Source organism: Lycorma delicatula, chromosome 4 (genome assembly GCF_047948215.1).
Source record: "Lycorma delicatula isolate Av1 chromosome 4, ASM4794821v1, whole genome shotgun sequence".
Classification (NCBI taxonomy): Eukaryota; Metazoa; Arthropoda; class Insecta; order Hemiptera; family Fulgoridae; genus Lycorma; species Lycorma delicatula.
In genome coordinates, this window is record NC_134458.1 from 58,121,803 (window position 1) to 58,143,391 (window position 21,589).

Genomic DNA, 21,589 nt, shown 5'->3' on the forward strand with positions numbered 1-21,589 from the left:
ACAAAATCAGAGAAGATGTTTTCTAATTTAATTACACTCCTTTCACAAATTATATCATAAGAATAACATTTTAACAAAGCCCATCATATGGTACATATAATAAACCACTTGATAAAACATTAAAATTAAACAGCATGAAGTTCCACTGCAGGTCAGCGTTTATTAATAGCTAATGACAATAGCAGTTGAAGTCACTTAAAACTGATGGACATGATGAGATGGGGGTAAGGGAGCATTGAACAGACATAATCTTGATGACATAATTCTTGAACTGAAGACATTAATCCCCTATGTTACACAACAGTTTTATCGATAGTAAGTAGATGTGTATACCACATTTTACAAAACATTATGTAGTGTGCTATAAAGTTGTTTTGCCTCTTCCTAACATGAGGTGGCCATAGAATAAAAAATATATTACAATTCACAAACACCTTCCTTAAAAAATTACAGAATAATAATTACATTTAATTTAAACGTCATTAGTTGAACTAAATGGTATGAGCTTCATCAGCGCACTGAGAATATTACCTCGATCAGGAATAAAGTGTTTCCAAAATCATACATCTATAATTATACTTTAAGAAGTTGTTATAAAATGATTTACACAATCACCACCTAACTAGGACAATGAACAGTAAGATTTACAATTTCATGTTCGATCAAGTTTCGAATTAGCCAAGAAATATAATAATTCAGATTATATATCAAAACAAAACTATCGACTAATGAATTTCAATTGAAATTACATACTTCTAAATTTATAGTAATAATCTTTTACATAATACCATAAGTAATAATAACAGTCACAAAAATAAAAAGCAGTACTTTTAATGAAATTGGCCTGGCAAACTCTGTAACATAAGGGGAGCAACGATACTTGGGGCTTGGGGCCAATTAGCGTGCCAACGGATTGAATAGCAGAAGCAGCATCTCCTTGTCTGGTATGTAAACATACTGAGATTGAGTGGGGACTTTTTACCCTAACCCTGCTACTACTGCTGCTTGATTCTTACTTTGTTTAGAATTCATTACCTATTATACGTTTTCCAACCAAAGTTTTCTCTTTAAATTACGATAACTAAAATGTAACTGGCAAGAAAAGATTTACTACAACTGAAATACAGCCCTTGAAAAAGATACTCATAAGAATATACTTGTAAGAATATGAAATTGAGTCTTCTGGAAATAACGAAGTAATAAATATTAAGATTACAATTGATGTCATTTAATGTTAAAAATATATATGTAAATAAAATTGCTGAGAAAATCGATGACTTCTATGATCTATTATCATAAACCGGAATACCATGCTGAATTTTTAAATAATACAACATTAGTGAATTTGTATATATATATATTTACTTTGGTGATTAAAAGGCACAAAGTGATTAATGTTTTACTTACTGAATTTCTTGGTTTATCATTTTTGTCACTGGAATCATTATCACAGAAACTACTAGAATCATAAATAAAAATTTAAAATATTCTTGTTTTGAAAACAAGAACTTTGTAATATAAAATTGCTTGTCATGGCCAGTTGCAGAAGCAAAATATAAGATTTTTTCATAGGAACCTAGTAGAAACCATCATTTTAATCTATTTATTCAGTGGTTCAAGAATTTTTACTTATTTCAGTAATTATTATAAAAGAAAACGTTTTAGTAAGTTCTAATCTTTTATTATTTACAGAATATTTCTAATAATATGCAGATTACTTACTGAAGATGGTATATTTTCTGTTTACAGATAAATTTTCATATGGGAGTTTTAATAATTTCAGGCTCATTTTAAGATGATATTGTGGGAAAATATTAAAACAATGACATTGTTAATACAAACTATACATTGATTTCAGCTATGGTAATTTTTAAAAAGTTAACTGGCTAGCTGATAAATCAGTCATTAAGCAGTTAGCAACCGCTTCTGCACAAGGAGCTGGCAAATTACTCATAACCCTGACACAGGATACACTTTAGTGCTACCTATGCTTTGCTAATGCCTCAAAGGTCAGATCAGCCTCCAGGCTTATGGACATCTACATTACTGCTATCCCACACTTAATATTTAAAACTCTTACAACAACTAACTACTTTTCACTAAAACAAGTGATGTAACAAGTGTTTTTTTTTGTTTTTTTTTTACAACTGACTTTTGGATTGTCAATAAGAAAAAGACTACTAACCCCCATTCATATCCTGGTTGCAGAATTCTAACAGCAAGATGCCGATTTGTTATTAACCCTACTGCAAAGCAATTATAGATTTCAAAGTGTCGGGTAGCTAAGTACATCTTTATCTTAGTAAAGAGATGGTGATAATTAATCACCGAGATGAGTGTGAACAGGGGATGCTTGAAAAGTTCTCACTTGTATGAAGTCTGTGTGACTTGTAAAGTACGGTAATGCACTGTCATGTAAATGAACAACAAATTTTGTGAACATCCTGTGTGTTTGTTTTTTGAATCTGAATCTTCTTCATTGTTTCAAAACAAAACTGCTGACATTATTTTAGTTCTGGGTGCCATCAATTTTTCTAGCAAGATTCTCTTGCAATCCTAAAATATGGTACAATCATTTTTCAGTTTAAAATCACATGCTTGAATTTTTTGGTTCATTAGATAAACAAGTGTGCACATATCTCCCATATCAATGTCACTCATAACCCTACTAGTATGATCACCACACCAGATCTCAGCAACAACATTTCTTTTTGCTAGTAAAAAACTAATCGCACTACATACTTTACAGTTGACAGAAGCAATAAAAACAAATTCCATGTTTCATTGACCATTTCAGTGCTTTACTGTCACAAAACGGAATGGACAGCAGATGGCTGTCTAAAAAAATACAAATTGCTGATGGAAATGAAAAATGGTTTGTTTTCACAATCCAATTTGAGATCTAATTTTGGGACTGCCATCATACATAGATTAATTATTTCATATATTACCAAATAGTTAAATCATAGGATATGGGGTTTTTCATTATTTCATCATTAAAATATTTTCTGTTGAATTGTAATAATAATAATGCATGATAGTGCATAAATAGTGCAATAAATTAAACAATAAAATGCATAACTTTTTTACCATCTAATAATATCTTTTTTACTTTCTTTTTCATTTAGCCTCCAGGAATTACCGTTCAGGTATTACTTCAGAGGATGAGATATGTGAGTGTAAATGAAGTGTAGTCTTGCACAGTCTCAGTTCGACCATTCCTGAGATGTGTGGTTAATTGAAACCCAACCACCAAAGAACCCCGATATCCACGATCTAGTACTCACATCCATATAAAAGTAATTGTCTTTACTAGAACTTGAATGCTGGAACCCTCAACTTCCAAATCAGCTGATTTGGGAAGATGCATTCTTCACCACTAGACCAATCCAGTGGGTGTCTAACAATACCTTTTTTTTTATTTTTTATAACTTGTTAAGCAGCCCAAGGAAACCAGCCTCCACCTGTTAAGACATAGCATGGTCGCCTTGCAGTGCCGTGGAAGCAGTCTCTGCTCACCCTAGCTACCTCCTTCCGGAGGATCTCCCACCGGGGTCCCCAAAGCCTCATCGAAGTGAGCCAACCACCTCTTCCGGACAGCTAACTCCTCCGCTATGGAGCTACCCTCCCCGTCCCTAACCTACTTGCAGCCTTCCGCGTACCGCTGCCCCCCTCACGTTCCCCTCATACCCGAGGGTCCTTAATGCCATCATCGGGGAGCCCCGACCCCACTACATTTGCCAGTGAAGCCAGAACACCCTAGGCAATAAGGCTGCCTCCCTGGGCCCTACTCGTCGCCACGCTTCATCCCCAGCCGCCAGAATCTTTTGAGGCTTTTTTTTTTTTTTTTTTTGTCTAAATACCTAACTATACTTTCAAATTTACCGCTCACAACACCAATACTCCTAAATACTGTGCAGTAATTTTTTGAAAAGGTCAGAGTTTGTGTAATATCTTTAACAGATACTGATAAAAATCTGAATCCAATACACCTACTTGTACAGCAGTCAATTCATTAAAAATATTTAGCGGATAATAGCATCAATTAAAAGTTTAAGAATATGAGCACTTCTTTTCAGGTCAACAAAGTTATATTAAAGGTTCTCAATGAGATGTCTAAAATACATTTTTGGAATATGCTTTAGTTATATATAATTTACACTTTTGCATATCAGTAATGTTCATGGCTAATACAATATTTTAATGTTTAATAGTATTTTTGCCTTCTGAAAACCGGTATGAAATGACATAACATGAAAAACCCCTTTTTATAACTTATGTTCCCAAATAGTAATTATTGATAAAATGCATCCCACAATGGACTTCCTTGTGGAAGGGAAAAAGGTTCATGATTGTTATCATCTTTACAGGCCCTTCAATTTGTGTTAATATCTTAAAAGAATATTTGCAGAGATAGGCATGTACCGACTCGAAAAAAGTGCTGCACATAAATGCATAAAGATTTGAGAATTTGTAATCCGAAATAATTTCTAGAGTAATTTTAATTTCATACTGCAACATTTAGTAGTCACTCACTGGCCAAAAACATATATAAAACTACTACATCAAATGACTATCACTACCCCTCCAATCATGTTACTTTCTGGAATTTAACTTCTTTCCTACATCCTTCCATGTGCCATCTCGATCAATTTTTTGGTACGAGAAAAATAGTCATTCCATGACTTTTTCACAAAAAACATTCATTTCATGGAATTCCTTTGTTATATTAATCTACTGTCTTTTCATTCATTTTACTAACTGGTAGTTTTAATCACAATAGTTTGAAAGTCATGAAAAGAACTGCAGTAGAAATGGGTATGACATGATGTACAAGGTGGTAGATATAGCAATACATGACTTACTTAGATACATACAATCACTAGTTGACAATTATTCGATAGGTAAATGAAAAAAATTCAACCGATTAAAGATTCTTATGTTTTATGTATCATAAAGACTTGTATGAGTAGACTGCTAAGTTATTTATGATAAAATGAAAAATATTTTAGAAATTTTAACTCTTTCAATCATTTTATGTAGATCATTATTTTGCATAGGTCAACACTCTGTCATGTGATATGTTAGACTAAAGAATCTCTCACTGTATATTCAATTCAAAAGTATATTTCAACGATGATATATCCATTAATAATAGATAATATATAATAATTTGAAACTATATGCAGGATGTGATTCTTTATCTTAATTGCTGGAGCAAGCAAAATAGCTATAATCCAGAAATCTGTCTTGGTAGACAAATAACAAATTAGAAAACATTTTAAGGTGGGAAAAAAATAATAAGATGATTTACTCTTGATCTGATATAATCTCATCCAGTAATTAAATTACTGATTTTGTAGGATGGCTTAGGCTGTGAAATAAAATTATTACGATAAAGATCTCTAATAAATAACAATAGTTCTTAAAATCTCTTCTGGTATTTAAAGAGATCATAAGCTTAGTAAACAGCTCACTCAGATGAAAAGATGATATAAGATCAATAAACCTAAGTACATCATATAGAATTAAAACTTCCTACATTGAAGTGACGTATTTGATTTGAAAAAAATTATATTAAAATCAATTAACATCAAAGACTATAACTGAACAAATAATAATAATAATAATAATAAAAATAATTAACTAAAATACCACAATCCCTCAAGATGAAAAAGATTCAGGATCAATTAAAATCTGACGAAAAAAACAACGTAGGGATGGTTATAACAAGCAAACAGCCTCCCACGGGATTTTACAGTACACAAATCTACATCATGATCGCTAGTGAAATTACTAGCTTTATACAAGGGGGGTTTGCCTGATGGGTAAACATCTTATCATCATGACTCCAACAGCAATCGTACCGTATGCAAAATAACACAATAGGGGTACAAATCAGCCAGGCAGTTCTGACAAGATAACGAATGTCAGCACAAGTGAGAATGTATGAGATCTTGTTGTAAACTTAAAGAAGAAAATATCCGAGAACTACAATCAGATGTCATCAAAAAATAATAATTTTAAACAATTAAAACACTGGAAGTCATTTAAAATCATAATTTAGAACCAAACTTTAGACATTTGCAACTTACAATTTTTCATGGATATTTTCATATTAGCGTCCACTGCACAGAATTGCTGGTAGGAAAGCTTTTCCTAAAAGTGCAATCAGCACAAAATTTAAATTTTAAATTATTCATTCTGCTATATATATATATATATATATATATATATATATATATATATATATATATATATATATATATAAAACTGTCAAAGAAAAATATAAATTAGTTCATAATCTAAATTTTTTTTAACTTAACCTTGACGGATACAATAAAAAATTTTCACAGATTACAATAAAAAGTATTCTCGGAGCATTTTATAGACACTTCCTTAAAAATCTTTGAAAAATGATTCTGTACACAAGTTAGAATAAAATCTTATTTAAAAAAAAAATTAATTTAAATCAATCTTTAGGAAAAAACTCAATAAGTCATGAAAACTAGACGATCGATTTTCATAAAATAGATATTTTAAAGTAAATCAATGGCTAACTTAAACCGTTTTCTTACGGCGATATATCGTAAAGCTAGTATTAATTTAAACCGTCGATGAGAATAGCTGAAAGTAACGAATACTTCGTTATAAAAAAATATAAAACAAAAAACTTATAGAAATGAAACTCAGATATTATTGCAAAAACACAAACGTTGAACTCAGCTATCCAGAAAATCTTGATTCTAAACGTCATTTGCCGCTTAGAACCGATTGATAGTATTGGTCGATTGTTTTCGATAGTTCGAACGAGATGAATCCATCAGTAATCGATCGACCTAAAACGGTATATTGAAATCTCTCAGTAATTTAACTGATAATCAATTTTTTTATTTGAATATGAATCTTCAGTTCAATAAAAAATCCGATACCTATTCCCTTTTGAAAATTCCAAGTTTTCTGTGCTTTTACTTTCCGGTCTTGATAGCGCTATAGCTGTAGAAGGGAAAGTATTATAATCTGTCCAATTTGGGCATATGCATTTTTCACCGAATCTTGACGTTTTGACATCTAAGGAGCCCAAAAAACCGGATGGAAATTTTCCGGATGTTAATGTTTGTATGTACGTGTATTCGGTGTTGTGTTTAAATCACCTTATATCTCCAGAACCACTGAACCGATTTTAACCAAACTTGGTCAGATTACTTCTATATGTGGGGCACTGATGCCATTAAATTTTCAACATAAAAGGTCAAGGGGGTGAGGCTGTAGAGCAAGTCATCCTCAGTAGCTCGACATTTCGTCTAATTATAGTCATATTTTTCTTAACCATATTTTTTAACGATTAAAAAATAACAATATTGGCAAAAATAATTTTTGCAAAATCGCACCCCCACTCCAAAAAATGCTCTAAACTGCTGCTATACTATGACGATACAGGTGAGCGGTAGAATTAAATAAATTAATAATATTTAAAGTGTAAAAAATTAACTCGGTCTGACTGGGTTTCGAATTCTATCGCCCGGTTGCCTGGATCGTTAAGCCTCGCAGCTACTCCAGTCTGCTGACCGTACATACGAAATTTGTTCTATGAAAGTTGTGAAATTACATTAGTTAGCGCCGACCGTCGCCGCTAGTACCCCCATACCCGTCCGAATTAAATACAGTATACACGCGCGCTTTAGCTAGAATCATTAACTTAAATTTAAAAAAATATATATTTAAATAAAATGATAAATATTTTAAACGTTGTTGTGTGTGTAAGCCGTGCATTAGAAACAACCCACAGCAGTAGGACTTCCCGTCATGCGGCTAAAGCCGCATTCCTACAACTGTGTTGTTAGCTTTTTCATTTGTAAAAATATAAAATTTACATTAATAAAAAAAAACGGTTTTTTCTCCGAAGTTGTTATTAGAGCACATACTGCATCAGAGGGAAAACTAACAGAATGTTTCCAATACGCGCTAAAGTGATACGTATTAGCGTTATTTTCTTAATAACTGTTGTTCAGTTAAAATAGACGAATTTTGTTTAAAAAGAAATTCGTTTACAAAAAGAGAGCCTGAAATCGACCCTACCGACTGATATATTTAATTATAAATTTACAACGATAAAATGGTAAATTAATTGTGAATTGCTGAGAACATTTTTTATTTTTATTTTAACCGAGTTTATTCTTTGTAATTACATCGTATCGTAGCGAGTTCATTTATTTAAATAATGGATGTATCCAGTTGCATAATTTACTCGGTACAGCTAAATATGAAAGCGGTAGTCGGGGTCGTTAATATCCGAGAGAATATTTCATCGGCCGCCCGCAGGAATATGATGATTACGATGACGACGATGATGTCTGCCGGTTAAATAATAAAAAGAAACCGCTCTCGGTTTTTCTGAAAGGTCTGCGCGCCTCTCTTAATTAAATGAAGCAGCTAGAAAAGTAAACTGCATTTTAAATGTGTTTCATTCGTCGTGAAACCGCGGGATACGGCGAGGGGATGACGGCGGCTCGGTTCGGTTAGGTAAAAGCAAGCGGCCCGTCCCCGTCTCAACGAATCCACTCGTGTCTCCGTCTCTCCCCTACGCCGTTTCCTCGGCGGACTCGAGCCGGCTTTCCTCTCTTCCATCTTCTCTTTTGAGTTCTTCCTCCTCTTCTTCTTCACCGACTCTTCCTTCAGTCAGCTGACTTTTATAAACGCCCCCTCAGAGATCGAAGCGGGTCGAGAGAGGGGAAGTCACTTCCTTATCAGCGTATAATTTAAAATGTAAAAACAAACTTATACGCTATTTAATATACGTAATATACATTTTTACCGCTTTATTACATTAAAATTAATCGTGAAAAGTTTTAAGAGGAAAGACGAAAGGGACGCGTCCTCCAAAGACATAGCTACTTTACCGAAGAAAGTTTTATTACGTGCTTAAATCGAGTACAAATAGACGAGTTCCCGCGTAAATAATAAAATCCGAGTCGAAAGAAAGAATATAAGAAAATTAAACTAGAATTCACCACGGCAACGTTCTTTTTTTGCGATGTGAAAAATCATCCGATACCAGAGGCCGTGGGTATTCTAATATACTCTTCGTCGATATGAAGTAACACAAGAGAAATACTATTTTTGGGTTAAATAATTTTCAGTGCAAAAGAAAAGCAAATGTTTATTATAACTTACCTAACTCGGAAAGTTTACGAAAAATAATAGGACAAGAAGCTCCTACTATCGGTCGATTTGTTATCGCACGATACCCTACAAGATTTCTTTACGTTAAGTTATTGCATATCTAATACTAATAAAAAAAAACGACTGAACAAGTGGATTTGTCAGCAGCATGCAAAAAAAACATTAAAAAAAACTCTTAGTCATACACATAATTAATTTCTGAATATCAGATAAACAGAGAGAAAAAATGGTAGGGTTCATCAGGTGGCTATAGCCGTAACTATGTTGTATAACTTCATTAACACGACAAAGATACTTAAGGAATGATTTTGCGAAGAAGCGAGTTCGATTTCGTATAAACCGATTTTATATAAAATAAATAGAAAAGATTATATCGATAAAAATAACTGAGTTAACGAAGAACTTGAATTCAAAAAAAAGTCGTTCGATATCAGAGCAAAAATTCTCAGCCGATTCATTTCTCCACCGAATCCTTTTTTTTATAAGGTTCAAAAACAAATACTGCCGACTTTCGCAGCTGTCCTTCTAACTTTCCGGGGCTACATATGACATGGACAAAATTTCGACGACCAAAGTAAACATCGTCAAACTCATAAACACGACAAATCCGCCGAATATAGTCTACCTCTACGACCTAGAGCGGCGTATTTTAATCAGTAAATTTCCATTATTTTACGGCATATAGAACGGCATTGTTAATCATGACTAGGGAAAATAAGATGGAATTTCCGTATTCAGAAATACTCCGCACTATTCAAAAACCGACACATAACGAAACGAACTGATCCTAACCCGATAACAATCGCAAGAAAAAAACACCCAAACGCTGTCTTTAGAGCAAAGTAAAAGTGCTTCACGGACTCTGGAAACATCTCAGCTACAGAATCGGCACGTGCATATATTAAACGCTTGGATGTTTAACAATAATTCTCGAAGGGCTCGTCCGGTCACCTTCAAATTTTCTAGACAGCATTTTGTTCGGTCGAGTCGGCAGATGGACCGAATTCGGCAAGGATCGTTATTATTTTAACGTAAAATAAATACAACGCTTATTTCCACAGTTAAAATACAATATGTTTACGTCATCGAGTCAAAATTATAATTTTGACTCGATGAAATTATAATTTTGACTCGTATTCCAGCGGGCTGTCGTTCGCCTATAGGCGAACGACAGCCCGCTACTTACGCCCCAGCGTAATCCGACTAATTGGTCTCGGATGAAATTATCACACGCTTCAATTTTTTTTAACGCAAAATACTATTTAAAATTATTTTTAATTAATCAGTCGTTTAATATTTTACTTAACATATATCTTTTGTTTAAAAAAAGTATCTGATTTTGCTTTTTAAAACAAACAGTCGGGTACAAAATCAAACGGTTTTCGCACTAATATATTTTTTAATTAATTTTCAGTATTTCTTTCTTTAAGTTGCAGCCGCTTATACAGCGCGTTCGGAAAGTTGCTGTCCACTGGAATTATAGAAGTGTAATGACAAAACTTTCTTAATTATTATTTTGTATTTTTATTTCATTATTATATAGAAATGGACAACACAATAAACGGAATAGTTTATAAAAGGTATTGAAAATGTCCTCCTCCAACATCAATACAACACGTTTCAATTTATTTTCAAAACTTTAACCAGCTGATAAACTAGAACGTCTGGTACGGATGCAGTTATTGCAGTTTTTAGTTCATCTATCGTGCATGATCTGTTGCGATACACTGCTTGTTTCATCTGCTCCCCATAAAAAGTAATCTGAGGGAGTCAAATCCGGTGATTACGCAGGCCTCATACTCCTCGAAATGATTCGTTCATCAACGACATTTCGTAAAATAGTAATTGATGTATTAGCTGTGTGCGCTGTGGCGCCATTTTCTTGAAATCAATCGAGATCGATTTCCACTTCTGTTAATTGATCAATGCTGTTTTGTTAAAACAGCACAATAACGATCACTATTAACTGTATTTTCAAAAAAGATTGGATCTGCAATGCGCGTCCTACTCGCACCGACCCAGATTCCAATTTTCGCTTCGTGTAAAGACTGTTCGTGTAATTCATGGGAGTTAGTTGTCGATCACAGTCTTGTATTTTGTAAATTAATATACCCTCCCTGATGAAGACACGCTTCATTTGTACACGTAATGATGAGGATACGGAACTTTGGTCGATATAAAACGTTTAAACCATCGATAATAATTTAGTCTTGGCATGATCTGAAAGTTCTTTCTTGAACACACATTACTTTGTAGGGGAAAAGTTTTAATTCTTTTCCTACAACTTTATATGCGGTAGCAAGTCAGATGATATCTTGCTGCTATACTAACTTGCGCACTGACTTTGATGGACTTTTGGCCATAATATCCGAAATATCGAGCAGCTTCTTCGACAGAACCTGTTGCCCGAAATTTTTCGATAAGAATTCCAACTGCATTGCGGTAAGAAACAGGGGTTTCTGGTAACTTTTCAGAAAACGTTTGCTTCACTAAATCAGTACACTTGTCACCTTCACGAAAGACGTGTTCAACGAGAAAATACGTTTCTCTACCGAAAGAACCATTTTATGTTTTCCTTAAATATTGATTCCGATAAACGAAACAACACGATACGAAACGAAGCCCGTGCAATCACAACTCAAAAACTGACGTCTTGGTTTATTACTGAAAAATACCCAACAAACCCTCAGGGCAATCCCACCTTACGCCGAAAGAACAAAATGCACCACATTATTCTAAAGCATACTGCACAGCGACTTTCCGAACGCACTGTACAATTTTTGTCGTGTTAAAATTGGTTCAAATATTTCTAGAAAAATTAAATACGGAATCGATTGGGTTATATAGAAGGTTTTTCTATTCATATTTTAGTTCATGAAAAGGCGATTCATTTTTTTAAATTAATTTAATTTCTGGTAAAATCCACGTTCGACAGTCCGGATGAGCTCCGGTCGCATCAGGTCTATATTAACAGGGTTCTATATAAGTCAAATGAAAAAAAAACCAGTAATCCCTTGCTAGTGGCGGTTCCGTAAAACGAATAAAAAATAAAACAATAAAGATCATAATAAAATTTTCTTAAATGTTTTATTTCTTCCAGAAAACACAAAATCGTTCGGGAGGTTTATAGCCGATTCCAAGGCGTATTATTCGAGTTGGACTTTCAAATGTTTATTTATTGCAGAAAATAATGAACGAAATTTATATTTTTTTGGAATAATCAAATCACAAAAATTTCAGTTAGACAAAATCGTCCTTTATAAACGCTTACGTAAAAATTCTGTTTACGGTCATACGATAATAGAATCGATAGCCGTATCAGTTATAACGAAAATCGCCACGCTAACACACAATTATAACGGAGATATTTCGAGAAAACCAGCGTTCTGATTTACCGCAACACGATTAAAAGAAGGTGAGACGACAGATAATGGGCTACAGGAATTAATCGGTCCATCTATCGGATAATTTTAACTCGGAGTGCAGATGAGGATGCCAAAGTAAAAACAAGAATTCAATATGAAGTCTATGAATGAAACTTTTATTTCGGAAAGAGTGTTATAAAACCGAATTCTGGTACTACAACTGCGCCTTCGGTACGAAATGTTAAGTTTAAAAGGGGAAATTAAAATTCTAGTTTCATCGTACAAGGAAATTATAAAGAATATTAAAAAAAAAAATTAAACAAAAAACGACATGTCGTTTTTTTTTGTTTTTTTTTTTTTTAATTTAAACGATCCCGAAGAATTAAAAAGAAGTAAAATTTAACGATATGTTTAAATCAAAGTTTAGTTTCTTTCATGAATAAAACCGCTTAAGCGTGTGAGGAATGCAATTTAGAACCGTTAGATAAAACGAAAACAAAAAGAAAATCCAAACACGTCGGAAACAAAACTATCGATTGTTCGATCGTAAGAACCAAATTTATTCTTATGTAACTAAAACCAACAGTTAATAAGTACCATTTGCTATGACTCATATAACTCGTCGTTCTTTCTTTCCGTACGTGAATGGTTTCGCTATTCGCGGCGTTTGCAGTGGAACATAACTCCCGCGAATATTACTGTAGAATCGAAATATAAAGGAGGTAGCTTATTCGTAACGAAATAACCGACCCGGATAACGGAAGAATATCTTTAATAGAAAAATGATACGACCTCGCGGTATTGCGTTAACATAAAAGTAAAAATTATCAGTAAATAAATCGACAGAAAATGGCAGGAACGATTTTTTTAGATTGATCGTTTTGTCAAAAATAAAATTGTATTTTAAACATTAAAAAAAAAAAAAAAAAAAAATGAATGCACATTACATGAAAATAATAAACTCTTTAAAATAATTAATCGCATGATCGTAATAAGTTATTAAGTTAATAATTAAATTCTAAAAATTTGATCCTTCACACAAAACAGAAAGTACGACGTTAACGTACTTTATATACGAACATTCAATCGATTTTGACTACTAAATTAACAAAAATGAGGGTGGAGAAAAATGATGAATACATAACTAGATTCATTTCATCCCGCCTACAGTCTAAATAACATTGAAATAATGAGTAAACGTACGCACTTCTGTGTGTAGGGCATAGTAGAATTTATCATTACTTTATACATATGTAAGCTTAAACACACTCGGCCATATATATATATATATATATGTGTGTGTGTATGTGTGTGTGTGTGTGTGTGTGTGTGTGTGTGTGTGTGTGTGTGTGTGTGAAACAGCATATACGAACAATATCGTAATTACTAGATATTATTAGGGATATTATTTCAAATTATCCGGGAGGGGGAGGGATTAATCTTCCCATTATATTAATAATCCTCAATAAACGATATCAAAAAGCATAAAATACGACCAGCCGCCCTCAAGCCACCGCTTTTCCATTAAGCACGAATTGTAATTTCACAGTATTTTGCATCAGAATTCCTTTTGTGTCTTCGAAAATAGAGAATAATTTTTTTTCTTTCAATAAGCACGAAATGAATCCTTTACATAAGATCTTCTATTAAAGTAGGCGCAGCTTGACCCCGTAGGTTAAGACCCCCGCCTTGTGACGATCCCGGTCGCCACACCATTCACTCCGTTCCTAGCCCTGATGGGCTTCACCGGAGGTGTCATTTAGACCCTCTAAGCTTCATAGCACAACACTGTCATCAGTTTAGCCTTTGTCAGGATGCCATCTATGCAAACGCCTCGGCAGACATTTTCATCAGTGTATTTACACAACCTACTATCGTCTTCGTATGGCCTCTTCCAACTACGACCGCCTACTACAACTTACAACCCTCAACTATCAAATTAACCGATTCGCGGAAGCGCGATCCCCGCGCCTTCCTCTAACACCAAAAAGATAACTACGCGGAGCCTATTATTTATTTTTATATTTTTAACAAAATTAATAATTGCCAAGTTTAATTTCTTTAAAACGGTTCGACCTATTTTAATTTGTTTATGCTAACACGTAACGGAACGCAAGGATAGCGCAGGAGATTTATATATCCCCCTACTAATAGCAGAGCCTGGACCACAGTCCCTTGCTGCTGGCTCATTCTAGTTATCGGGCGGGTATTTGAACGTTAACTAATTTCTTTATGTGCTTAAACACTTTCAGGCGATTTCAGATACACGGAAAAAACCAGTGTAATGCGTTCGATATTTTATCTGCCGTTTTGAAACCGGCCAGAGAAGCTCTATAATAAAGTTTTTATTTTCAAGACCCATCAAAAATTTATCAAACGCTGTTAAACAGAACTTTTGTAAAGCTGCTGGGTGCGCGTATTTCTGCATACAAACTTTCCTGTTTCCTGATGTAATCGAATTTTTAAGCCTCATACTTATCAACAAAATCGAGTAACGTGAATAAAAGACGTAAACGATCTGAAGAGAGGCCTTCCTAAACATTACTGAAGCATAACGGGTTATACGATTTGGTTTATCAAATTTGGATTTTGGATTTGGTTTTTCCTTAGTTTCGTTGCTTTCTTTTCTTCTAAAAATATTTTTCCCCGAAACATCTACGACTATCTAAGAAGAAATTATAAGAAAAGTTTACTTAAAGTTTACCGAGCGATAATCAAATCTCTAAATATACAATATAAAGATATACTCAAAAAAAAGGAAAATTCTAAGAGTTAAACCAAAACAATTATTGTTCGTAGCAAAAATGTTGCTATTATGGAACACAAAAAACGGTTCGAATATGAAGAATACTGAACCGAAAGATCGTACGGTTATGTAGTACTATATCGGTTGTATCTGTTACCAGCAAGAAACAAAAACTTAACGAATATATAATTCAATCATTGCCTATATAACCGGCTGCGTAACGGTTTATGCATAAAAGCTAAGCACCCAAAATTATTAGCGAAAATATGCGCCTATGTAGATACATAAATTTATATATATATATATATATACGTGTAATACACTTTAAATATGCTAAGTACATATAGTATTAAGTATATACACAGGGTTCCCGGGAGAATTCTGCTAAACTTCACAGGCGTATTTCTCTCATTAAAATAATGAAAAACGTTTATGTAAACATAGGTCCGAAAACGCTTCGTTAGTGTTACGGCTAGTGAAAGACTTCGCCCAGATTTCTGCTCCTCCCCTGAAATGAAGTCCTACTGAAATTCTGGGAAAGTAAATTAAGGGACGAATTTAGTGGTTTCTTATGGTTTTTGATCTGAAGAATTTTTATAAATGGATCCCAGAACTATCAACATTATTTTCAACGAAATAGAGTGTAATAAACAAAAAAAAATTGAGTTGAAAAACACAAGTATTTTAGCTTTGACGTAAAATAACTTTGTTAAATTGTAAATAAATAAATAAAACTATTGGTTAAATTGATAGAAAATTTAATTCTGAGGAAATTGATGTAAATTATCTACCAACAACATCCCACAGCAGCAATTTAGTTGTACTTTCATGTGAAACAATAACAAAAAAATACGCTAATATGTTATTTGTCAACAATATTACGATGTTATTTCTTAATTATTAGTGCATTAATTCCCCACTAGGTGCGCTGTAATACTGTTTAGTATTGGTAGTCTTTATTTAATCTTCCAGAGAGAAAAGCTGTACAAACAAAATTTCAAACGTTGTGGTTATGATTTAGAATCTTGCTTCAGTGTGCTGTATTTGTTATTAAGAAGATAATTTTCAGTATAAAATTTAATTTAATTTGCGATTTATGTGTAGTATTTAAATAGTTCATTACCACTGATTTTAAAAGCTATTGATAATAATTAGTAAGTGATTTATTCTATACTAAAAGAGAAATGCCGTAAAAAGTTTGCAAATCAGGAATATGCCGGCCATTCGTTTCATCTATGGTTTTTGTAACGGCAATGCCACACGAGCCGTTGAATAATATCGTCGGAGATTTCCCAATCAAAACATTTCTAACCGGCACCTAAGGGAAAGCGGAACATTCCATGTAACATCTGGACGGGAAACAAATATGAATTTGCAGAATTTATCATAGAGCGAAGTCCAACTACTAGTACTCGTAGATTATCTGCACCTTTGGGGATTCCACGCTACAGTATATAACGGACATTAACAATGAGAGTAGAGAGACCTTCATATACTTTTCAGATAGAGACTCTTCAGGTAGAGTTATGGATAGAAATACATATCATCCTTAACCAGTCCGACATCTTGAAGGTCTGCGGCTGAATTCCTGTCAATGGTTATTATAAAACAACCTGCTTCCATCGCTGATATTATTTAATAGGAAATGTTCTTATAAGAGCTCACATTTTCAACGGTAGACTCATAGGTAACGGTTACCTGAACTTTCTTCAAAATGAGCTGTCAATATTCTTAAAGGATGTTCCACTTAGTACAAAAACCGATATGTATTTCCAACACGATGGCGCACCAGCCCGTTTTTATGATCCTGTTATTCATTATCTGAATGAAACATTTCCTAACCGTTGGATCGGTCGAAGCGAACCTCAACTATGACCAGCTATATATTGAATAGCTACATATTGGCTTTATATGAATCCTTTGGATTTCTTTTTGTGGAGATAATGAAAGGGTTAGTATATGCACAGAAATCGTAAAATGCAAAGAATCACGTGAGTCATTGAAGAAATCAAAAACAACCCAAGAATGCTAGAAAATGCTATCTCATCTGTAATTCGCCGTGCTAAAATGTGTTTTCAGGTTCATGGTCGACATTTTTGAACAGTTGATGTAATGTAAGAATAAATTATGCAATTTTATTTGGTTTCTAAATTTTAGTTTGTTTTTACAATTTTTACCGATATTAGAAGGTTGTTCGTTTTAGTCCAAAACAGTAATTCAATATTTTCCATTTCGGTATGTATTTTTCTGCAATAAAGAATACATTATTCTCTTGCCCTATTATGTATTAGTTTTTGACTTTATTTATATCAATTTTCTCAGAATTACATTCTCTATCGATTTAACTGATAAGTTTTATTTATTTATTGACAATTTAACAAATTGATTTTAAGCCAAAGCTTAAAAACTGTTTTTCAACATCAATCTTTTTATTACACCCCGTATCGTAGAAAATAATGGTGATACAGTTCTGGGACCCATTTTGTTTTTTAATTTTTACTACTAAATTCGCTTCATTTATCTTCCCAAAATTTCAGTAAGGCTTCATTTCAGCGGAGGAGCAGACATCGGGGTGAAATCTTTCATTAGCCGTAACTCGCTAACGAAGCGTTTTCGGATCCATGTTTATATAAACTTTTCTCATTATTTTAATGAGAGAAATACCCCTATGAAAGTTAGCAGAATCCTGTATATATCTCAAACAAATTGCAAAAATTGACAACAGAACGAGATCAAACCTCTCTCACATTTATGCACGGTGAAATATGATGTGTGCAGAATTATCAGAAATGTCAACACGTGCGGAATCGTTATATAATTGAATCCATCCTTAAACGTCATCCAAAGGATGGCTGAGAACTACCATTTTAATACAGATTCGTATATCACGTTCTTTTAAATACAAGACTTTATCGCCGGCAGTTTAGTCAGAAATAAAGTTTAACGGTCGACAAAGCGTATAAAAATAAATTGCGATAATTCTACCCGAATGTCAAAACTTACCGTTTCGATATTTTTGGGAAGTTTTTTTTGGTATCAAGGGAATGAAACCGTCTTCAGACTCTTCGGATATCTACTGTAAGTTTACGTTATTTCTGAGGACGACCTATTTAAAATCGTTACAGATAGATTTTTAAAACTATTTAAACAGTAAGAAACGTTGTTAAGGTGAAAAATATTTAAAATTAAACATAATTTATAGAAATTATGTTTTTCAACTGTAAAAAATTACGATACTAGAACATAAAAAAACCGTGAGTCAGATTTTAATGCGCAAACCATAACATTCTACGGTTCCTAAATCCGAAAGAAATGTTTTTTGCCCATGTCATCCGTAGATCGACTTTAGAAAATTCGATATGTTTTAATAGAAATATTTTTGCACTGGATTTTTTAAAAATTTATTTAAACACTATCAGAGAAATCTAGCCGCTTGAATATCGTATTACCCGTTTAGAAGATATCGATAGGAAAAAAATATTATATACTTGCAATAAAGCTCAAATGAATGTCTACGATTTAAAAAGGTAAATTCGAGACTTAAAAGTGATCTATAAAGTCAAACCGGATAATTTTTATATTGCTACCATCACGTTATAAATATATCAATTTTAATTCGTTACATACAGATCACATTTATATAACAGTATCGAACTAAAAATTGCTCCTTAAATAGTATATGACATAAATTACGGTCTATTTTACAAGAAAAAGGAATTTTTTAATTTTTAAGATAGTAGGAGACGACTATAATCGTAGGATTTAAAAAATTTGAATTCTTGGATTTATGGTGATATTTGCAACAATATCAAATCGATACGAATAAAAACTTTAACGTGCTGATCAACTACCCTGTAATTATACAAAAAAAAATCGCTACACGATCGTTAACATTTTTTTTATAATTACGGGAGATTAAGTCGAGAAAGGTCGGAGGAAGGGATATTTTGAATTATTTTGAAAGGTCAGTTAATCGCCCGTTAAAATGTACACCGTTTGTTTATACGACTCTATACGAGTACGTCGAATCCGACCGTAACAAAAGCACCCGCTTCTTCATGGCGAGAGGCGGAGAGGTGTCGACCAATCGAAAACGAGAGGCGGTGCCAACCCACCTCCGAGTGGGGGCGACATGCTGCCCGCGACAACCGGCCGTTAGTCCGCCGCGATGTACTCGCTGTATCGGGCTTGGCTGCTAAGAGAGAGTTCGCCGCCCGACGTGATCGTCTGCGTCGGGTCCGGCACCGGACGTGGCAGTCACCAGTTTTCCGGACATCGGACGGTCCTTTCGTCTCAAAGCGGTTATCTTAAGTCTCTGCTGAGCGAACCCCAAACCGCGGATACGGCGCAGACACAAATTCTCGTACCCAACGTCAGCCCCGAAGTGTTCGCACCGCTGCTCACCTTCATGTACACAGGCTACTTGGACCTCACACCAGACAATATTTACGGCGTTCTGTTGGCCACGCATTTATTGCACATGCCTCGGGCCCTCGATCTATGTCGCTCTTTTCTTCTTCAACAACAGCACGCTTCACAACTGCCGCCGCCTCCTCCGCTGGTAAAACCTATACCCAGCAGAAAAATGTTACCGGTGTTATTACCTCCGCCACCCACCGCCGCAGCAGCCGCCGCCGGAGTCTACTGGCCGCCGCCGCCGTACCATCCGCTGCCACCGCTTTCTGAAGACCCGTCGAGATATCGATCCGTCTTTCCTCTGGCGCTCTCCAAACCCGAAACTCAAGTATCGACCGAGCGCACGGCGAGAACGTCGCCTCTGGCCGTTCCATCCACCTCGGACGGCCGTCCCGGCACTCCACCACGATCGAGCGCATCGCCCAGCCCGTCGCAAGCGTCGGATTCCTCAGATCAAGTGACAGTGACCGTAACGCACCGTCCGAAATCGAAGAAACAACAGAATCGCGCAACAAACGGAAAAGTAATCGTAGACATAGCTTGCTGCGACGGGCCGGTCCGTTTTCACAGAGTTTTAAACAGAAACTACGGAGTCGTTTTAAGAAAAGAGGCTCCGAAAAAGAACAGAGCCGCAACCGAAACCGAGAACGGATCGGTACCTACCGGCGCCGCCGACGATAAATCCGACGAACCGGAGGTCGAAAGCGGTTCCGTATCGCGCGACGCCGGGCCGGTATTCACGTGTCGATTTTGCAATCACACGTTCAAAAGCCATTACTGCTACCAGAAACACGCTCGTAGACACATCAATCCCGTCGATCCGGAAATAAGAACACCTCCGTCGGCGACCTCGTCTTCGCCGGACGAACACCGAGCACAACAGCAGCAGCAACAACGACCACAACAAATACAGAATATCACACTGCAAGAACCGCAACAATCACCTCACCTGCAACAATTACAACAACCGCCACAGCAACCGCAGCAGCAGCAACAACAACCGCAGCAACAGCAGCAGCAACAACCGCAGCAACAGCAACAACAACAACCGCAGCAACAGCAACAACAACAACAACCGCAGCAACAGCAACAACAACAACCGCAGCAGCAACAGCAATCGCAACATGGCCATGGACACGGCCACGGACATCCTCATGGACACAAAAGAGAGGTTCGTTTGTTAGATATGAACGTACAGTATTATCCCTGCAAGACTTGCGGATCCAAATTTCCCAGTTATTATTTCGTTCATAAACATCGAAAATTATGTCATCCCGGTGAAGATTCAGCGACTCCAACATCTCAAGAAAACAACAATACGACCGACTGAATAGACAACGTGCATCATTTCCCTTCTCGACGTGCATCATTTAAGTGAATAAGGTGAACGCAATGCGAGTGAAAATTAAGTGACCATATCTGTGATATCCGATAAAAGGTACTGTATTAACGACATCCTTATTATGCAAAAATATGTAAATTAACGGTCTCAAATCAATTCTTTTACGGCTGTATTTCATGTATTCATTTATTTATCGAATCAATTTACAATTGTAAATATTATTTGATGTTATAATAAATAGCGATAATAGAATCAACAGTTTTTGTTTTCTTAATGCAGGCTAAATTAAGGCTGCGACTAAACATTATACCGATAAAACAAAAATTGAACTACACCTTTATACATATGTATATCCGGATTAAAAATCAGATTAAAACGACCCTCAAATCGTTTTATTTTACCACAGAATACAGTAAAATTTTAACCCGAAGTATTATCCGAAACATATATTAAGAATTTTTAATAATTAAATCATTTTGTTTTTTTTTAATCCTTCAATCCGTATTTTTAACAGATTACATTACGATATATATATTA

General features: G+C 34.8%; 2 protein-coding genes across 4 annotated transcripts in view; one reads left to right on the forward strand and one right to left on the reverse strand.

The window, feature by feature from the left end:
- Smr (nuclear receptor corepressor smrter) overlaps positions 1–21,589 on the reverse strand; it is a 336,086-nt gene that overhangs the window by 70,969 nt on the left and 243,528 nt on the right. The gene's annotated exons all lie outside the window — the stretch shown is intronic.
- LOC142323072 (uncharacterized) lies at positions 19,463–21,040 on the forward strand. The gene is made up of 2 exons (XM_075362226.1): positions 19,463–20,715; positions 20,878–21,040. Exons 1-2 carry the CDS (start codon positions 19,463–19,465, stop codon positions 21,038–21,040), a joined length of 1,416 nt encoding a protein of 471 aa, XP_075218341.1.

Bases quoted from the DNA above. Each gene is read 5' to 3' on its own strand.
- LOC142323072 (XM_075362226.1), top strand. From the start codon at position 19,463: ATGTACTCGCTGTATCGGGCTTGGCTGCTAAGAGAGAGTTCGCCGCCC. The intron at 20,716-20,877 runs GCAACAGCAGCA...TGGACACAAAAG, and splicing joins CAGCAGCAACAACAACCGCA to AGAGGTTCGTTTGTTAGATA.